This window comes from Ruditapes philippinarum, unplaced genomic scaffold (genome assembly GCF_026571515.1).
Source record: "Ruditapes philippinarum isolate M1 unplaced genomic scaffold, ASM2657151v2 ctg2130_1_1_1_1, whole genome shotgun sequence".
Lineage (NCBI taxonomy): Eukaryota > Metazoa > Mollusca > Bivalvia > Venerida > Veneridae > Ruditapes > Ruditapes philippinarum.
This window is the reverse complement of record NW_026855895.1, coordinates 112,617-132,280: the sequence shown is the minus strand read 5'-3', so window position 1 is coordinate 132,280 and position 19,664 is coordinate 112,617. Positions and strand designations below refer to the sequence as shown.

The window sequence follows — 19,664 nt, the reverse complement described above, 5'->3', positions numbered from 1 at the left end:
TGCCTCACAATGGTGAACATTTGTGCCAAGTTATATTGAAATCACTCTTTGAATGTAGAAGATTTGTTACGGACAAGCGTTTTTCAAAGATCTAAGTCTGACATTGACCATTGACCTGTTTCATGTGCATGGCACGGCTTCTCGTATTGATAAAGTTTCATTAAAATCCCTCCATACTTCCGACAAAAGTGTACACTGCCTGCCTTCCAGGAGCATTCCCATCATACCAGTTTTTCAAAAGGGGTATAAAAGTAGACATGAAATTTGATGTGTTTACACTTGACCTTAAAGTGAGACCTTGACCTTTGGGGTAGCGATCTGGTTGTTGTGCTCTGCACATCTTCTTATAAAGGTGATTGATTGTGCCAAGTTATTTTAAAAACTTTTCATTAGTTAAAACCTTATGGAGTGAACATGAAAAATGAGGACTTTTTTTTACATTTCACCTTTAATTGCGCTCTGCACATTGTCTCATAATGATCATTTGTGCCAAGATTATTTTAATAACTTTTCAATAGTTTAAAGCTTAAGGAGTGAACGCAGCAGGGAATTAATAACTCCAAAATTATTATGTTGTGAGTTCTTCTTCATTTCTGTCAACTACATCCCATTTTCCCTGTGATCAATCTTTTAATGATCTTTCCATGAACATGTAATATCTCTAAAGCACTTTTACTTATAGTATGGACAAAAATAATGCAAAAAATGAAAAAAAGACAGTAACATTTTCAATGTGATAATATTGTATTTCTTTTCAAGACATGCTCCAAAAAAAAAAAAATACAAAAATAAACTTGAAAAAAAAAGTAGTCATTTTTCTTGTGTAATGCACTCCTCCTCAACAAGATCTAACCACTTATGAAATTTTGAGCCAGTATCTCAAATACTTTCCAAGGATTGTTCCAGAAAAAAATATGATAAAACATAACATAGGGAAATAACTCAAAAGTTATGATGATGGTTTGGGTTAAAGTTGTCCTACACTTTTTTCGAAGAAAGTGAAAGAAAAAAAATAATTCAGTTGACTTATTGCAATTTCTATTAATCCCAATGTATCATTGTTCTAAGTAAATGCTAAAACCTGCATCATGAAGCAAGATCAAAAAAACTTTTCTTGGTGGAGCTTGCCCAACAACTCCCCATAGAAATTTTTCCTACTCATAGATTTAGATCAAGCTACATCCCTGAAAGATGCAACAATAAGAAATAATAAGAAAGTATGACTGAAGGATCGGAGGAAGGTCTGAATGACCAAATGAAGGCAGTACAAACTGGCAACTACATGTACATGATTCTTCAACAAAATTTCTGGTGACATAATTCTCTCTTAACTTGTTCTGTATTTATTTTACTCTGTTTCTGTTTAATCAGAGTACATATTCTGTCAATCATATATGATATAATTTATTTTTGCAAATAGGAAATATTCTTGTAAACTAACTAAACTCCTTTCTTGCTAAACCTTCACCAATCTGAATATAGAACAGACCTGTCTTTCCTTGAATAATTACTGTATATTGTATTATAAACTCTTTGAATGCTTATGACAGTAACAATTTACAATTTGCCTATGGAATGGGATCAGTATAGAGGCTGACAACTGCACATTTTTATACTATACTAGTCTCAATTTACGCTAGCATGGCTTCTGGTTGTTAAAGCTGTGGCATAACATATGTATAGCAGGTACCGTATTGTTTCCATTTAACGCTTCCCCACCCTCCTTAATTTGCCCTCCCCAAAAATGCCACATTTTGTAGTAAAAAAATCAAACCTTAAAGATTGATAATCTATAACGAAAGAGCAATCCAAAAACTCAAAAATACTTTTATCTAAAAAATAACAAATAATGACACACCAGTTATGTAAAATAATTTAAGAAAATAATCCTGTGTTATATATTAAACCAGAATAATAAATAATGCTTTTAATAATTGAATTTTATGAGGGGTGAAATAACCGGACATACTCTCTAAAATATTTATTCTTTATGATTTTTGCATGGAGTCTGTACCAAACGTAATTCAGATCAAACTGATTCTCGTATCTTTGATATACATATTTTAATTTATCACACACCCGTGCCGATTTTGCGACTCCGTAAATATGGTATTGCACGGCCGTGCATATATTTTGACGTGACGTCATTAGCGTTATACAAACATAGTGTAATGACGCGCTAAATGTTAGCGTTATACTATAGGCGCGTCAATGAAAAATGACTCTTATTTCTCTTTAAACGGTCTTTATTTTGGGTATGTGGCTCGCATAATATATTTTTATTCAACTCGTGCAATAAATTCAGTATTGAACTTACACTCATTCAATATCCTCTATTAGTGCCCCGCTTTTGAAAAAACGCAACCTTCTGGGGATGTTAAATGAAAACAAAATGGCAACTTTACCAGTGACAGTTGACAATCTATCACACCACTTATCAAAATAATGCTGAATATAACAAATATAGGTGTAATGAAATACATTTTACAATTAAGACAGGGAATAAGCACAATTGTCACATGGTTAGTAAAATATCAAAAAGCAAAAATAAATAATGCATCGTGGAAGAGATTATTCATAATTGATTTCTATCATATTAAATATCATGTTAATATACAAATGTATCTATGATAAAAAAATGAAGCCTAGATAATGGAACCAAAAAAAACAACAACCTTTACTCATGTGGTTGAAACACAAAACTTTAAGCTTATACATAAATAATGGTCAACTCAGTTTGCATCATTGCAGTAACAATTTTATCACCTTTGTTCTACAATCTATTTTTTCTAGTCACATGTAATGAAATTAATGTTCAATATATATATATGGAAATAATAATTCACATTATACCCATCAACAAGGCCACACTGAACAAAATAATGTTGCAATTTTTCAAAAAAATGTTGCTCATATAGCTTGAAAATCAGCTTTAAATTTTTTGAGAAATGTATCAAAAATGTTGTGTCTGTTATGTGACTAAAATTGATATTTTTGTCATATTACCTAGTTAGTCCAGGAGATAAACATGTAGGATAGTTGGTTGATATTTCAATTATTTGACTCTTATTAAGAAAATGGCCTACATTTAATGAATTTGAGCTGTACATGTAAAATATGGCCATCTGGAATTTTTGTGATATAGTACAAAAATTTAATACAATATATCATCAATGATACATTCTGCATGGTCAATTTTTCATATGAATTCATATTCATTTAGAATACCTTGCAGACTGACATACATGCTGACACTGCATAGGGTGACAGAATAAAATAATTGATTTTTAAAGTTTATGTGTTTGTTTCTCTTTTCATAATAAAAATTTACTAAAAAAGGTAAGTAAATTTGCAGTGATAAAAATTTTGTCTGAAGTAAAAAATAATATATGGGTGTTAATAAACATCTCTATGTTTTCCAATTCCTCTGCCATACCATCACTATGTAGTTCTTGTCTCATAAATGCTCTGCCATACCAGGATTATGCTGCTATAGTTAGTCAGATTAACAGCACATCAAAAATTTACATTTTGGATTAAATGTTTACCCTGTATTTCTCTATCATATTATTAGTTCCAGTAAACAAGCAACTGAGTATTTTAACTCATAGAGAAAAGAAACTAAATTATTCTGTTCAGCTGATTGAGTATTCCCTATGTGATATACTATGAAAACAATGTAAAATTTCAATATATACATGAAAACAATGTAAAATTTCAATATATACATGAAAACAATGTTAAATTTCAATATATACATGAAAACAATGTAAAATTTCAATATATACATGAAAACAATGTTAAATTTCAATATATACATGAAAACAATGTAAAATTTCAATATATACATGAAAACAATGTAAAATTTCAATATATACATGAAAACAATGTTAAATTTCAATATATACATGAAAACAATGGAAAAAAAGAAGAGAAAACCATTAAAACAGATTTAAAACGTGGCATCAATCTCTAAATATTGATTAATAAAAAACAACATGGAATGGACAATAGGATGAAAAATTAACAACTTTCAATTAAACAAGAAACACACTTTAACTTTCCTTCCAGCAGAAAGTTATACTTTCCTTCCAGCAGAAATTTACATATAAATTTTATCAAGATCAAGAACCTGATGTTATCATTTGAAGAATCTAACCATCTTGTTATATGATACTGTAAAGCTGGTTTCATTTGTATTAGATTAATTTTCATTAATACTTGAAAATCAATTTCCTTTCAAATTTATAGTAATCGTGAATAAATTGTTTGCCCAAAGTTGGATAATATTTAGAAATTGGCAATGTAGTAAATTCTTACCAAATGATCTTTATTATAATTAATGTTTATTTCAATAGCAAAGATAAAGGCTTTACAATAATACACTATTTGACATAGAGTATAATGATTATATTTAAAAAAATATGTTTTTATATTTTAAGGGAAATGTATGCAAACAATACCATGTTTGCATAGTGAAATTATATTTTTCATAATACCTTATATTAAGATATAAGTAAGTGAACAAATATCATCTCACATCTTATAAAACTAAACCGTTATTTTCTACAGATCTGCCATAGTTATATATTGGCAAAACTGACAGTCAAATTTGTTTCTGATACCTGCATTTTACATTGTTTTCTTCATTGACACTTCAGATTTCCAAACTGTCAATGACACGAATTCATGAATATGCAAAAATATAGAAAAATTCACTTTCTGGAAGAAAAAAACAATGCCAAGTTTTGACAACATCAATTTAAAACATTTTACATTTGACCTCAAGTATCCCTCCATTCATATTTTCAGACATGAGTAGACACTTGAGGGGAACCAGTAACCTTCCATAAACTAGGTGGATATACACAAAATGAGTGTCAACTCTACTTTATATCACATGTATTAGTGGACAAGTATAATTTCCTCACTTAATATTGGTATATACCTATTATGTTTCCTAGAAATGATCATATGTTAAAGTTAATTGGCAAATGCAGCAAATATAGCATAAAACAACATGTATATTTTAAAGATGATATACACCAATAAGAATATTTAACTTGATATTGTATAGATTTACATCTATCTATATAAAAAAGTTACATATAATGTCAATTACTATCTAAAAAGGAAGAATTTTCAAAAGCTTAGAGAAGCATTTTTTCACTAAAGCAATTGTACACATATATGTATATCACACTGTTTTACAGTAAATGGTGGTCATTTAATTCACATATTAACACAGGTATACAGGAAGTTCTACTTTATTTATATTACAAAATAAATGATTTGTGAATGTGAATGTCCACACTGTTGATTGAAATTCAAATTTAAAAAGATACCTAAAACAAGTTCTAATACTGAAATTGTCAAATCAATGTCAGAAATTATCAAATATCAGGAAAAATAATCATTAAAAAATCATTTTTTTCCCTAAATGAAAAATACTTGAATTATAATGTAATGAATTTGAATAAATTCTTAGAAAAATACCTTAACAAATCTCATGAACAGCTACACTGCGCCTTTAAAATAATCATTGAGCCTAGAACTACACACTCGCCAATAAAAGCAAACTTAAGTCATGATGGCCTGGTATTGCTCATTAAAATAACTAGACATGTTTTTCTCCTTACCCTCTATCAACACTATAACCGGGTAATATTAGATTTGTTCAAAACATGTGTTTGCTTAAAAAGTATGCATATTTTTACCACACATGAAATGTTGGACCTTTGGACAATGTATTTCTATGTTATGATCAAACCTGGATTGACTAGTACAGCTGTTTATTATCATCAACAAATAAAGGATTTTTATAGTTAAGGATATGTTAAAAGCAGTCTCCTCTGCAGGAGAATTTAAAAATCTTCAAATACAATACATGTAAAAGGCTATTTCAGACATACAGCTGCAATAAAAATACAATGTTATTTAAAAGGCAATAAAATGTCCGAGTACATGTATCTCAGAATTTCACTGAATGTACTTGAAAGAGTCTTTCTGTTCTCTAAGTTCCGCCAACACCTGAGCTCTTAGCTCATCATCAGGGGGTACCAATACTGTTGTATCTTCAGACACATCACAAATTGTCAATTTTTTCATTACAGTATCTTTATCAGTGCGTAAAAATGGATTATACGTTAACTCTTCACCTATTGTTGATGGACACTGGAAAATAAAAAAAGAAACGAGTCAATATTAAAGTGCAATTCTATTTCATCACAAGGGAGACATTTCAAGGTTATAACTTCCTACACTCCCTATCATGACACATTGTAATACATGCAAAGTTGTTTGTTTATTTGTTTACGCTGCACATGTTGTCAATCTTTTCCTTTATCAAGATGATGGAGACTTTTTTTCAGATAGATCAAAGAATGACAGCTTTAAATGGCAACATTAATCTTTGATGAAAACCAAGGTCAACAAGATTGCATTTGAGAAAAATGCTATGCCACCGCATTAATACTACACTAAATAGTATTGTAGGAACAGATTTTTTTTTTTCTATACAATTTTGAAAATTGTCATAATGCATAGATCCCTGACCTATCTTATTCTTATTATCAGATTAGTGGTTAAATCTGTTGTTAACACAATAAAAAAGATCAGAGTAGGAATATATCAATGCACTTGAGTCTAGTGAGTTTGGTGGTGAAGGTCATATTTCACACAGCCAAAATTTCATGACTACATCAAAGGACAACACAGTAAGACACTTTGTCAAAATCTAGGTCAGCTGAAATCAAAGTTCACTTTACATCTTAATCTGTGCACATGGTTCAAATTTCATAGCTGTACATCAAATGACAAGAAAGTAGGTCACATCATCAAAATCTAGATCACCTGATATCAAAGTTCAATTTTACAACTAAAACTGTGCACATGGTCAAAATTTCATTGCTGTACATCAAAGGACAAGAAAGTAGGTCACTGTCCCCTTGGGCAAGGCAAAATTATGGACCCAAGGGTTTAATTCAAAACAATCTTGATACAGGTCCACCAAACAACATTTCAAGTCAAATATCTAAGCTGTAGCTTTCTCCCATTCAGAAAACATTTGTTTTATTTTCTGTTTTTACTATGAGTACATAATGAGAATCACTGCCCCGGGCAGGGCCAATTTTGACACCAGGGGAAAAATTTGAACAACTTTTCTTTTGATATTATATAGCAAACATCAAAACTCTATGCCTTGTACCTTCAGACAAAAATATTTTTTATTTTTTTACTATATGTACATAATGAAAATAAATGACCCCCGGGGCGGAATCAATTTCGACCCCAGGGCTAAATTTGAACAATCTTGGTAAAGGTTCACTTTGCAAAGTCTCATGCCATATATTTAACCTCCAGCCTTTGTCAATTCAGAGAAGAAGATTTTTCTATTCAGAGAAGAAGATCTTTATACATATAAGGAAAACTATCGCCTCTGGGGCAGGGCAATTTTAACACTAGGGGCATAATTAAAACAACTTTAGTAGAGGACCCATAGATGATATTATATACCAAATATCAAAGCTCTAAGCCTTGTACATTCAGACAAGAAGATTTTTTAATTTTTTACTATATGTACATAGTGAAAATCAATGACCCCTGGGGGTGGGGCCAATGTTGACCCCAGGGCTATAATTTGTACAATCTTGCTAGAGGTTCACTACATAATGTTTCATGCAAAATATCTTAACTCTAGCCTTTGTAAATTTAGAGAAGATGATTTTTTAAGTTTTTACTATATACATAATTTTATAAGGAAAACCTATGGCCCCTGGGGCGGGGCTAATTTTGACACTAGAGGCAAAATTTGAACAACTTTGGTAGAGTACCTATAGATGATATCATTTAACAAATATTAAAGCTCTAAGCCTCGTACCTTCAGACAATAAGATTTTTTGATTTTTTACTATATGTATATATTGAAAATCAATGACCCCCGGGGCGGGGGCAATTTTGACCCAGGGCTATAATTTGAACAATCTTGGTAAGGGTCTACCAGACAATGCCTAAGCTCTAGGCCTTTTGGGTCTTTACAAAAAGGTAGTTTAAGTTTTTACTATATGTACATATAGTGAAAATCAATGACCCCCGGGGCAGGGCCGATTTTGACCCCAGGCCTATAATTTGAACAATCTTGGTAGAGGTCTACCAGACAATGCCTTATGCAAAATATCTAAGCTCTCGGCCTTTTGGGTCTTTACAAGAAGATTTTTAAAATTTATTCTTATAATTCCTTTTGGTTGCCATGGCAACCAGATTTCTGCATGGAATGAAATTCTTTGAACAACTTTGGAAGTCCTTCACCAAAGGATCAATCCTGCCAAGTTTGGTTGAAATTGGACAAGTGGTTTTTCGCAAGAAGATTTTTTAAGTTCACTATATAATCTATATAACACACACACACACAAACAAACACACACACACACACACACAAACAAACACACACACACAGGTGAATCGCTATATGCCACCGCATCGCAGCCAGATGCTGCAGTGGCATAAAAACATGTTTATTTAATTCTTCATGTCTTATTACTAGGCTAGAATTGGTTGCAAATAGCCTCTGAAATAGCAGCTTCTTGTAAAATATTATTGTGAACACCATTGTTGAGCTAAGAAATTCTCAGACAACCTGATTTGGTTAGATTAAAGTTATTCAATGACTCAACAAGGCAGTCCAAATCTTTATCCCCTTCTGTAGAAGATCTTTTTAACCTTGATTGACCTTTAAGTATGACCTTGGAAGAAGCAACCTGGTTTATCAACTCTACACATTATCCTGTGAAGTTGATAATTTGTGCTAAGTTATTCAAACAAATTTTAAGCAATTTAAAAGTTATGATGTTATGATGCAGACTAAAATGAAAACTTTTTATATTTAATCTTTAAAATAACGTTAACCATAGGGATAGTGACCTGATGTTTGTTCTATACAAATTTTACAATAATGGTGAGCATTTGTTCCAAGTGATTTTAAAAACTAAATATTATATATTATAGCTGACAGGGAACATGTACTTTTTAGATTTGATGTTTAAGTGTCACTTGACCTTGGGTGTTTAAGCAAGCTGACTGTTGCCCACTGCATATTATTATCTTTTTAATGGTGATCTTTAGAAAACGTTTCAGCAGTTATGAAAATGTTTCAGATATACATCCTCAAGGAATGGACCTTGTGACCCTGTTGTTTTCATCTTCTTTTGATCTTTTTGAACCCACAAGCTACTTTTCAGACCCAAAAGTACAGTTGTACTGAATGAATCTCATAATACATGTATCAAGATGTACACAAACCCTAACCCCATAATGTCTGTCCCATATGACTGGACTGACAGACAGACGGACATTATTATTATCAAAACAAGGCGCAATTTTATTTTTTGTTATTTTTTTTGTTTAATGGAGGGCCATTGGCTTGCTCTATTTTGTTTATACAGTTAAAGAAGTTTTTGGGGAGTTTTCATATAGACATATAGGTAAAATTAAAACTTTTAAACAGAATTTCATAAAACTTGACATGTTATTAGAATATGATAACAGAAATATTTTAAGTTAAAAGAATTTGGGGGTACAGTACTTATTACTGATAAGTATTCTAATCTGAAACAGAAATCTCTTAAACAAGTAATTGGAAGGTCAAGATTTAAAACAGAACATCATACAGTATAAACACTTCAATTAACAATAGTGTAAACTTATACAAAAAGCAGGTAATCTTTATTAAAATAGCAGAAACACTTACAGTTGTTAGCCTCCTTTCCCGTTTTGCCTTAGCCCACTCATATCTTGCCTGAGCCTCGGCATTGTCAGGCTCTATATGGCATGCAAATTCTAAATTGTTCACAGCATATTCATGTCCTGAAGTTAAATAGAAATTTGAAATAATTGTTATACCCCACAGATTGTAAATAAAAATGCATTTTTTTTTGGCTAAAAGAGAGAAAATATTTGGTTTTACTGTACCAGGAACTATATAGTACTGGATAACAGATTTTTTTCACAACTTCAAATTTCGCCATTATTATCAATAACAAATTTTAGTGGTTAGAAGTTTAATTTTCGTCTGTTTGCCTCTTAGTAAGGGAAGATCATAGAACAGGTGTCAATACGATAACCAAAATATGGAAAATGATCATGATTTTTTTTTATATAAATTTATGATGATCTAAATTTACTTATCTTTAATGTTTGGAAATATAGCAAAAATGACAAATGAGCAAAAACAAAAGTGACGACTATTTAAGACAAGCTTTGCGCAAGTGGAATATTGCATTGCAGGTTGATGTCCCAAAGTTGTTCATAGATCATTACTGTACAAATTCAGGGCAACATCTTTTAGCAACACTGTTGACTTATCTAAGCTTATTTTCAGAGTAACATGCTGTTTTAAATATGAAAGAGTTTGATAAGAATTTCTTTGAAGATCGAGTATGTGTCTTGAGGCGTGGTCAGCTGCTACAGGCATTACTTCATCTTATAGAGCTTAAGAATTTTGAAGCACGTGTTGAGTATTTAAATTATTAGTATTTACTATGACTATTTGTATCATTAATAGTAACTAAACTTCTTTAAATTCAATATTTGTTTTATTTCTGCTCTTAAATTTATTTTAGTATTGCATTCAGACTCATTTTCGGAAGATAGTACTTTTTGAAATAATGCTTGGTTACTTATTCAACTCACCATTTATGTGGTTTTTATTGTTTATTGAAATGATCTAATGGATTATAATGTCTTGTGATGACTAAAACTTTGATATTTACAATGCAATACATGCTTGTAACAATCCCATCATGTGAAGTAAATTGACATGCCTTTCTGTATTGTGCAATCAATGTCAATGACAACAATGAAAATCAGGGAGAATTTTATTTTCTATTTTCATTTTATCCTTTGTATATTGAAGTGAATAAAATGCTTCATCAGCTGTTGTATGCAGTGTCTGGATATATGCACGTATGCACAAAGTTTTTTTCTTTAAACCATGTGTATTCCTGTGCTATACTTAAATAAATCTATCTATTTATAGAATAAAGATCAGTATTAAAATGACATAATCAATAAAAAAAAATATAAATAAAATTACTTTAACATTTGTGAAATGTTATCTTTTGGGCTTGTCTTGAAAATATTTCATGTTAAAAGGACATGTCAAACACAAGCTGTTATGTTTAATGATCTTTGATTAATAAAAAACAAACTGTAAGGTCACCATGCCTTCGTGTATTGAAATGTCATATGTAACAGCTGATGCTTCAGTTAGAAAGAATACAAAATACATGTAACTTTAATCTTATAATGTACTAGACCAGTCTGATCAGGCTTGGTAGCTCAGTTCCTTTTTTTCTATTTTTCTATTTTGATATTAAAATTCCAAAAACTTTATTTTTTAAAATAGACCATTCCATATAAATTCCAAATAGGGAAAATCCATTATATTAACTGTTAATGGTGACATCCTGTTATGGAATAAGACCCTACCCAGCTAGTTTACAGAACGCCAGTGGTAATATGATGGTCTTCCTGCACCAGTAAAGCTGGAAAGTTGCCATATGACCTAAACTGTGTTGGTGCAACATAAAACCAAGTCAAAAGGCAAAATTTTGCCAAAAAAACCAACCTGTTGAAATCTAGAAAATCTAAAATCTTGACATGCCTACAATTTTTTATAAGTTTAACCTATGTGTATTTATTTGATCTGTTAGGTATGGTGTTTCATGTGTACTTATAATGTTATTATTTCTGGTCAGAAGGATTTAATATGTCCTACTTTCCAGAAGACAGGACTTTTTAAATTTGACAATTTCAGCAGTGACACTACAAATTTATACTCAACATCACTAATTCCGCGTCATCACTTATTTCACGGTAATGGCATATTTTCATGTGACCAGCATTAAAATTGGTCAGAATTGAGATATTTTATTCAAACACCTAAACAACAAAGTTTTTTTGCAAAATATTTTAAATCCATAGATTTTTACGTGAAACAGAACAACATTTTACAATCTTCTATAAAAAGCAACAATAGTCCTTTAATTTTGTGCATACATCTGACTAAATGTTCTTCTTAGTTGAAAAATAAATTTGGGGTTACAATGTAAAGATACTTTTAATATGTAAAATTATGCAAAATAGCATGTAGAAATTTAAACTGACACATGAAAAAAATTGAAATAAAACACCATTGCCGCGATTTAACAGATGACATACTGTTTTCAAAATGGCTGACAAATGGTCTACATCTGGCTCATTTAAACTAATTTTGACTAAACTTATAGTTGTTTCCTTGTGTCATACAGCAGAAAATACCTATATGCTACAGCTTATGACAATTTTTGTACCATAAGTTTCATTTGTTGTTTTCTTTCTTACTTCAAAGCGTTAAGTACCGTGAACTAAGAGGAGCACAGTATAAATCTTATGAAATAATAAGATGACTAGAATAAATAATATATTTCAGGCCTCATCTGAGTGTAAATCTGGCAAGCTATATTAAACATTTTCCTGGGCAACTTTAATAAAAATTCATGTCATATGACAGGTGATGTGAGATTCTTTAAACACTTGAGAAGAATTATATTACTTTACACAAGCTTTTTATAAGCTGATTTTCTTATAAAATGTATTGGCAAAATTGACAATTTCACAACAATATTTTTTCATAGTGGACCTATCTTACACATGTGTCATTTACAGAAATACATAATCACAGCTTGTGTATATCAAATCAGGTAGAAATGTGAAAATATCATGTGAATTGTGGTAAAGGAACATTAATAATGATGCAATTCAAATATATTTAAAACAAGAATGTCGAACGACACATATACCCCCTTTCTAGCCATTGACTCACATAATTGGTAATTTTATTAAAGAAACTTGCCAAAAATGGGTACATGGAAGTGTTCAATTATGGAAAAATCAAAGGAAACCATTTTGACATTTAAGGCCCATGTGACATTGACCTTTGACCTAATGACCCCTAAATCAATAGAGGTCATCTAATACTTATGACCAATAACTAAGTGAAATATGAAGACTTTGTGATGAATACTTTTCAAGATAATCAGCGGAAACCCTTTTGACATTTAAGGCCCCTGTGACCTTGACCTTTGACCTAGTGACCCCAAAATCAATAGGGGTCATCTACTAGTGATGACCAATCACTATGTGAAATATGATGACTTTGTGTGATGAATTCTTTTCAAGATAATCAGCGGAAACCATTTTCACATTTTAAGGTCCCTGTGACCTTGACCTTTGACCTAGTGACCCCAAAATCAATAGGGGTCATCTACTAGTGATGACCAATCACTATGTGAAATATGAAAACTTTGTGATGAATTCTTTTTAAGATAATCAGCAGAAATTATTTTCACATTTTAAGGTCCCTGTGACCTTGACCTTAGACCTTGTGACCCCAAAATCAATAGGGGTCATCTACTAGTTATGACCAATCACTGTGTGAAATATGAAGACTTTGTGAAACATACTTTTTAAGATAATCAGCGGAAACCATTTTGACATTTAAGGTCCCTGTGACCTTGACCTTTAACCTAGTGACCCCAAAATCAATAGGGGTCATCTACTAGTGATGACCAATCACTGTGTGAAATATGAAGACTTTGTGATGCATACTTTTAAAGATAATCAGCGGAAACCATTTTGACATTTAAGGTCCCTGTGACCTTGACCTTTGACCTTGTGACCCCAAAATCAATAGGAGTCATCTACTAGTGATGACCAATCATTGTGTGAAATATGAAGACTTTGTGATACATACTTTTAAAGATAATCAGCGGAAACCATTTTGACATTTAAGGTCCCTGTGACCTTGACCTTTGACCTAGTGACCCCAAAATCAATAGGGGTCATCTACTAGTGATGACCAATCACTGTGTGAAATATGAAAACTTTGTGATACATACTTTTAAAGATAATCAGCGGAAACCATTTTGACATTTAAGGTCCCTGTGACCTTGACCTTTGACCTAGTGACCCCAAAATCAATAGGGGTCATCTACTAGTAATGACCAATCACTGTGTGAAATATGAAGACTTTGTGATACATACTTTTTAAGATAATCAGCGGAAACCATTTTCACATTTAAGGTCCCTGTGACCTTGACCTTTGACCTAGTGACCCCAAAATCAATAGGGGTCATATACTAGTTATGACCAATCACTATGTAAAATATGAAGACTTTGTGATAAATACTTTTCAAGATAATCAGCGGAAACCGTGGTCTACCGACGGACAGACCGACAGACCGACGGACGGACCGACAGACAGACAGACAGACATTAGCAAAACAATATACCCCCTCTTCTTCGAAGGGGGGCATAAAAAGGTTAGAGCATACCTGACACTATTAGGTTTTTAATAAAATTTAAACTTATTTAGATTGGTCATGTTATCCTCTTACATGAGTTATTATATTAGTTATGGTAGCAGTTCTATTCTACAAGCAATACTTGACTTATCATTTCAGTTAGGGAACTGGTTAAAGTCGCATTTCAAATGGTCAGCAACTTTATAATTCTGACTAACTATAATTCCCTGGTAAAATCCCTTATTTTAACTATGTTAATGAGTCCAAATTTAACATCAAATTAATTCTGTGTTAACTATACCATAAGATCCTATTAATTATATAAAAAGTCCATATTCATAAAGTCTATTTTTTTCCCCTATCTCACAAAATAATTAACATATAAAATAGATTTGTAATAAATACGATAATTTACCTGGCCAAACTAACGTATCTTTCTTTAATCTACTGATGGCATCCAATGATTTTAGCATCCTCAAAGGTGGTGTCTCAAATATTCTACCTGTAATTAAACACAAATATTAAACAATGAGAGTTCACCAACATTTCTGAAATCAGGAGATTCTTTGACAGCAATGTAAACAATTATTACAAGGTTGAAATTTTAGACTTGGTTCAATTGAGTTTGTTCATGACAAAAAAAATTTGAGAGAGGCAAAATCTTTTATAACTTATTACATTAAAAAAAATTGAAATCAATGATCCTATATAACCACAAAAAATAGTCACATTAGACTGTCGGTTGTACACAGTGAGACCAGACTGTACATCAATGCAGCCTTACACACTATATGATGTTTGCAGCTCTTATTTGCTAAAAATATATGTTTTGATATTCAGCTAAATATATATATAAAATGTTAAATAAACCAGAAAAATAATTTTTATCTTTTCATTAAAAAAGTACAAAATATTGCCTTACTATGACCCGAAACCTTCTACCAAAGGTATATAGATTGAAAGATCACCACTTCAGATATCAGTCAATAAATGAAGGTGCTGTGTGGTTTGATAACACGGCTTTCTAGTTTTTTTCTAATCTTGGTCAATGTAAGATGAGACATTGATGAATGAAACAAGTTATAATGTAACAAGTATGACATACCACATCCACCAAGAAACAGGTGATCTCCAGAGAACAGGCAATCAGGTGCTCCAAGTGCCTGACCATCTAGAAGGTACGAAACATGACCTACTGTATGGCCTGGTGTGTGTATGGCTGTAAAATTTAACCCTCCAAATTTCACCTCTTCTATATCCATTAATGTACTGAAAAATAACAAATCAGCTATTGTAAATTACTAAATGTTATTTACTAGTTTTGATTAAAACCAACCTGACATTTTTATGTTATTTAATAACTAACCAACTATGCTGATGACAAAACATGATGTGAAACACATACCTTGTGTTGGCAAACTGAATACCAGTCCTTACAGCTCACTTAGAGACTTAAAATCAACAATGGTTGGTGGTAGTAGCTTGCCTTATAAAGTTAAATAACATATAATTATGTTTAAATTTTAACAATATTAAATTTTTCCTAGCTAGGTTAATTGAGCACTTTAACAATGATGGGTCCTTACAATCTACTATTAGAGGAGATCTATTTGCTATGTAAATGAAAACCTTTATTACCAGTACAGTGTCATATTAATAAAATAAAGCATTCAAACAGTTTAAGTGAGGTGTAGCATAGAGATTAAAGTGTCTGCCTCTGTCTCAAGACAAGAATCATAAAATCCAGCACTTTTAAGGTGTGTGTGTTTCTGAATTTATTTATACTCTCCACAAGTTGCCAATTTGGACGAGTCTTCAGAAGAGTATTAGGCGTTTAATATTTTTTGAGGGTAGTGCAAGAAACAGATACAGAAAGATACCTCAATGCCAGGAACTCTCCTCGTCCTTTAGTGTGCCAAGTGTTTAAGCAAAAAAAAAAATATATATTGTATATTTTTATTCCCGCGTTAACGTCAAATTCTGTTTAGCGTATAGTTAAACGGATGTTGCGTCATTTGTTATTTTATAAACATCAATTTTTTCTGAAGAAGACTATACGTCAAAAGCTAAAAAAAAGCTTTTCTTTTTATTGAACTGATTATTAAGTGTTTAAGCACTCATACATGGAATCTTGTCCAAAAGACTGTTTAATAATTACAGATGGACAGGCTGGGGAATCAGACTGACAATATCTGTATTACAAGTGACAGTGAAGTCTGGTGCTCTCACTGATTGAGCTATGCAAGCTGTGAAACTAATCATTCCTTATATGACACCAGCACTGATAAGTTCCCGGGAACTGGCCTTAAGTCATTGCTACAATCTGTTGAACATTCACACTTTGATTGACATGTATAACCTATGAATACATACTGAGTGACATCAGGAACATTGTCACCATATCCACCATACACTTTCAAACCTGGATATCGATTTCTCATACCAGCATTACCGGCACTATGATCCCTAAAAAACAAACATACATGTTATTACTTACAGTATCAAAATTCCTGGGATGACGAGATAGGTAATATTAAGAAAACGTATGTTTATATCATTTAGGGATTAGGTAAATAAGATGAGGAGTTGAGGTTAATATGATGGAAAACAAGAGCTGTCGGTAGGACAGCATGCTCGACTATTCTAAGTGTTTGATATTAAAAGAGCCTTGATAATGTAACATTTTCTAAATTAACAAAATGGCCAAATTTTTCTTTAAATCCATGTTACGGCTAAAGGTCTTTGGGAGAGTCCTATTATGCTCTCAAAGAAGTGCATAAAATTTCAGGCAGAGTTATGCGATTTTGCAAACTGATATACATTGTTACTATAAATAAGTATTGTAAGGTTAAATTGAAAATCTCAAGCAATAATTGAGATATTTGACTTTACAAAAAACTTTAACCAAAATTTCTAAAGTTAAAAAGGGGCATAATTCTGTCAATATTGTAGGTAGAGTTATCCAACTTGTCAATCTGATGTACATTGTTACTATAAATAAGTATTGCAAGTTTCAATTGAATATCTCAAGCAATAATTGAGATATTTGAATTTACAAAAAACATAAACCAAAATTTCTAAGTTAAAAAGGGGCATAATTCTGAAAATATTGTAGGTAGAGTTATCCAACTTGTCAATCTGATGTACATGGTTACTATAAATAAGTATTGCAAGTTTCAATTGAATATCTCAAGCAATAATTGAGATATTTGAATTTACAAAAAACTTTAACCAAAATTTCTAAGTTAAAAAGGGGCATAATTCTGTCAATATTGTAGGCAGAGTTATCCAACTTGTCAATCTGATGTACATTGTTACTATAAATAAGTATTGCAAGTTTCAATTGAATATCTCAAGCAATAATTGAGATATTTGAATTTACAAAAAACTTTAACCAAAATTTCTAAGTTAAAAAGGGGCATAATTCTGTCAATATTGTAGGCAGAGTTATCCAACTTGTCAATCTGATGAACATTGTTACTATAAATAAGTATTGAAAGTTTCAATTGAATATCTCAAGCAATAATTGAGATATTTGACTTTACAAAAAACTTTAACCAAAATTTCTAAGTTAAAAAGGGGCATAATTCTGTCAATATTGTAGGTAGAGTTATCCAACTTGTCAATCTGATGTACATTGTTACTATAAATAAGTATTGTAAGTTTCAATTGAATATCTCAAGCAATAATTGAGATATTTGAATTTACAAAAAACTTTAACCAACGCAGACGCCGACGCGGACGCTGACGCCGACGCCGACGCCGGGGCGACTACAATAGCTCTCATATTCTTCGAATAGTCGAGCTAAAAATGAGAAAATTATTGAAACATAAAGGCAATAAAAACAAATACTAATAAAAAAAAGAATGTTAAAAACAAATACTGATCAAAAATAGAAAGTTAAGGTTTCATAATTGCCAACTGACACATTTAAAAGACGGTCAAATGTCAAGGTTTTTACATTCCCATTTTTACATTTCTTGGAAATTTTTTTATGATTTTGTGATCAGGGATTGATAAGTTGTAACAGCTTATGATAACAAGAGAATCACGTAGGCTTTGTTATCTGAATATTTAATCACTTACGTAATAGTTTAATCATGTTTATAATAGAAAAGAAATGTTTTACCAGTGTTTATGTGTTGTAAGAACAGCTGCCGGTATTACATTCATTTTATCTAAAAATCTCTGAAAAAAAAAAAAACACATTAAGAATTTATATAAGGTAGATAAGGTAATTAAAATCATGATATCTAAACAATCTTTATATAAGGTGGAAAAGGCCTAGAAGGCAATGCTATACATGTCATATGTTTAAACTCTATACAAAATGAGATTAACTAAGTGACCCCCGGGTAAGGCCCCCACGATTACACGTTTTAACGGGTTCGTTTCAATTTTCATTCATAAACCTTTACGATATTGTTTACCGTTTAATCGAAATGACCATATTGTCTTACAAAATTTCTTAATCATTGCCTGAATCATGGATTTTATCAATTCTAGTGGTTTATTCCAAAGTAAACAAACGGAAAATTACAACCCTCCACACAGAATTACGGTGCAAAATAGCTTGTGACATAATACATTTAAATGGGGTTACAACGCAAAAAATGTGTGCTGACTCAATCGTGATGAGCCTTGCACATTCTTTATTTGTACAGTATAAAAATTAGACAGAAAGACATCATTTGGCGACTTAAATACATGGTGTGTATACTTTATAGAGGTACCATCGTTTCGGTTCTTAGCAATCGTGTAAACGTTTACAAAAAATTGTAAACGTAGGAGCCTTACCCCCGGGGGGGAGTCAATATTGACTCAAGAAGCATGATTAATACCAGTTATTTTGTGGTTCAAAAAGTGATGTTACATGCCAAATTTAATATCTAAGCCCTAGGCACTAAAGTTTCACACAATAAGTCTCAAATGTGTTTTTCCTATATATGTCTTATACATCAAGTGACACCTGGTGCAGGGTCAATATTGAACCAAGGGGCATGATACATATCAGTTTTGTAAAGGTCAATAAGGCAATGCTACATGCTAAATATCTAAGCTCTACAAACAACTAAAAATTGAATGTGTTTTGATATGTAAGTCTATATAAATCAAGTAATCCCCGGGGCAGACAGGAAGCCCAAACCTGTGTTCTGCACATCATCTTATTATAAGTTATATTTCTTCTAAAAAGTTTTAATTTCTTTTTATTGTTTCAAAAGATAAAAAGATACAGAGTAGACACAAAATTTTGAAATTGATAAAAATTGTGACCTTGAGGAAGGTCAAACCTTAGCTGTGCACATCATTTGATTATGGTTTTC

General features: G+C 31.5%; 1 protein-coding gene across 1 annotated transcript in view; it reads right to left on the bottom strand.

Moving 5' to 3' along the window:
• Window positions 1-3,884: 3,884 nt before the first annotated feature.
• Window positions 3,885-19,664, bottom strand: part of LOC132744748 (probable hydrolase PNKD) — a 29,477-nt gene continuing 13,697 nt past the window's right edge. The window contains exons 4-9 of the mRNA XM_060733528.1: window positions 18,470-18,528; window positions 16,713-16,805; window positions 15,445-15,608; window positions 14,755-14,841; window positions 9,746-9,861; window positions 3,885-6,174 (exon numbers count right to left, since the gene is read on the bottom strand). Coding sequence (XP_060589511.1) covers window positions 5,980-6,174; window positions 9,746-9,861; window positions 14,755-14,841; window positions 15,445-15,608; window positions 16,713-16,805; window positions 18,470-18,528 — 714 coding nt within the window. The 3' untranslated portion in view covers window positions 3,885-5,979. The remainder of the gene's footprint in view (window positions 6,175-9,745; window positions 9,862-14,754; window positions 14,842-15,444; window positions 15,609-16,712; window positions 16,806-18,469; window positions 18,529-19,664) is intronic.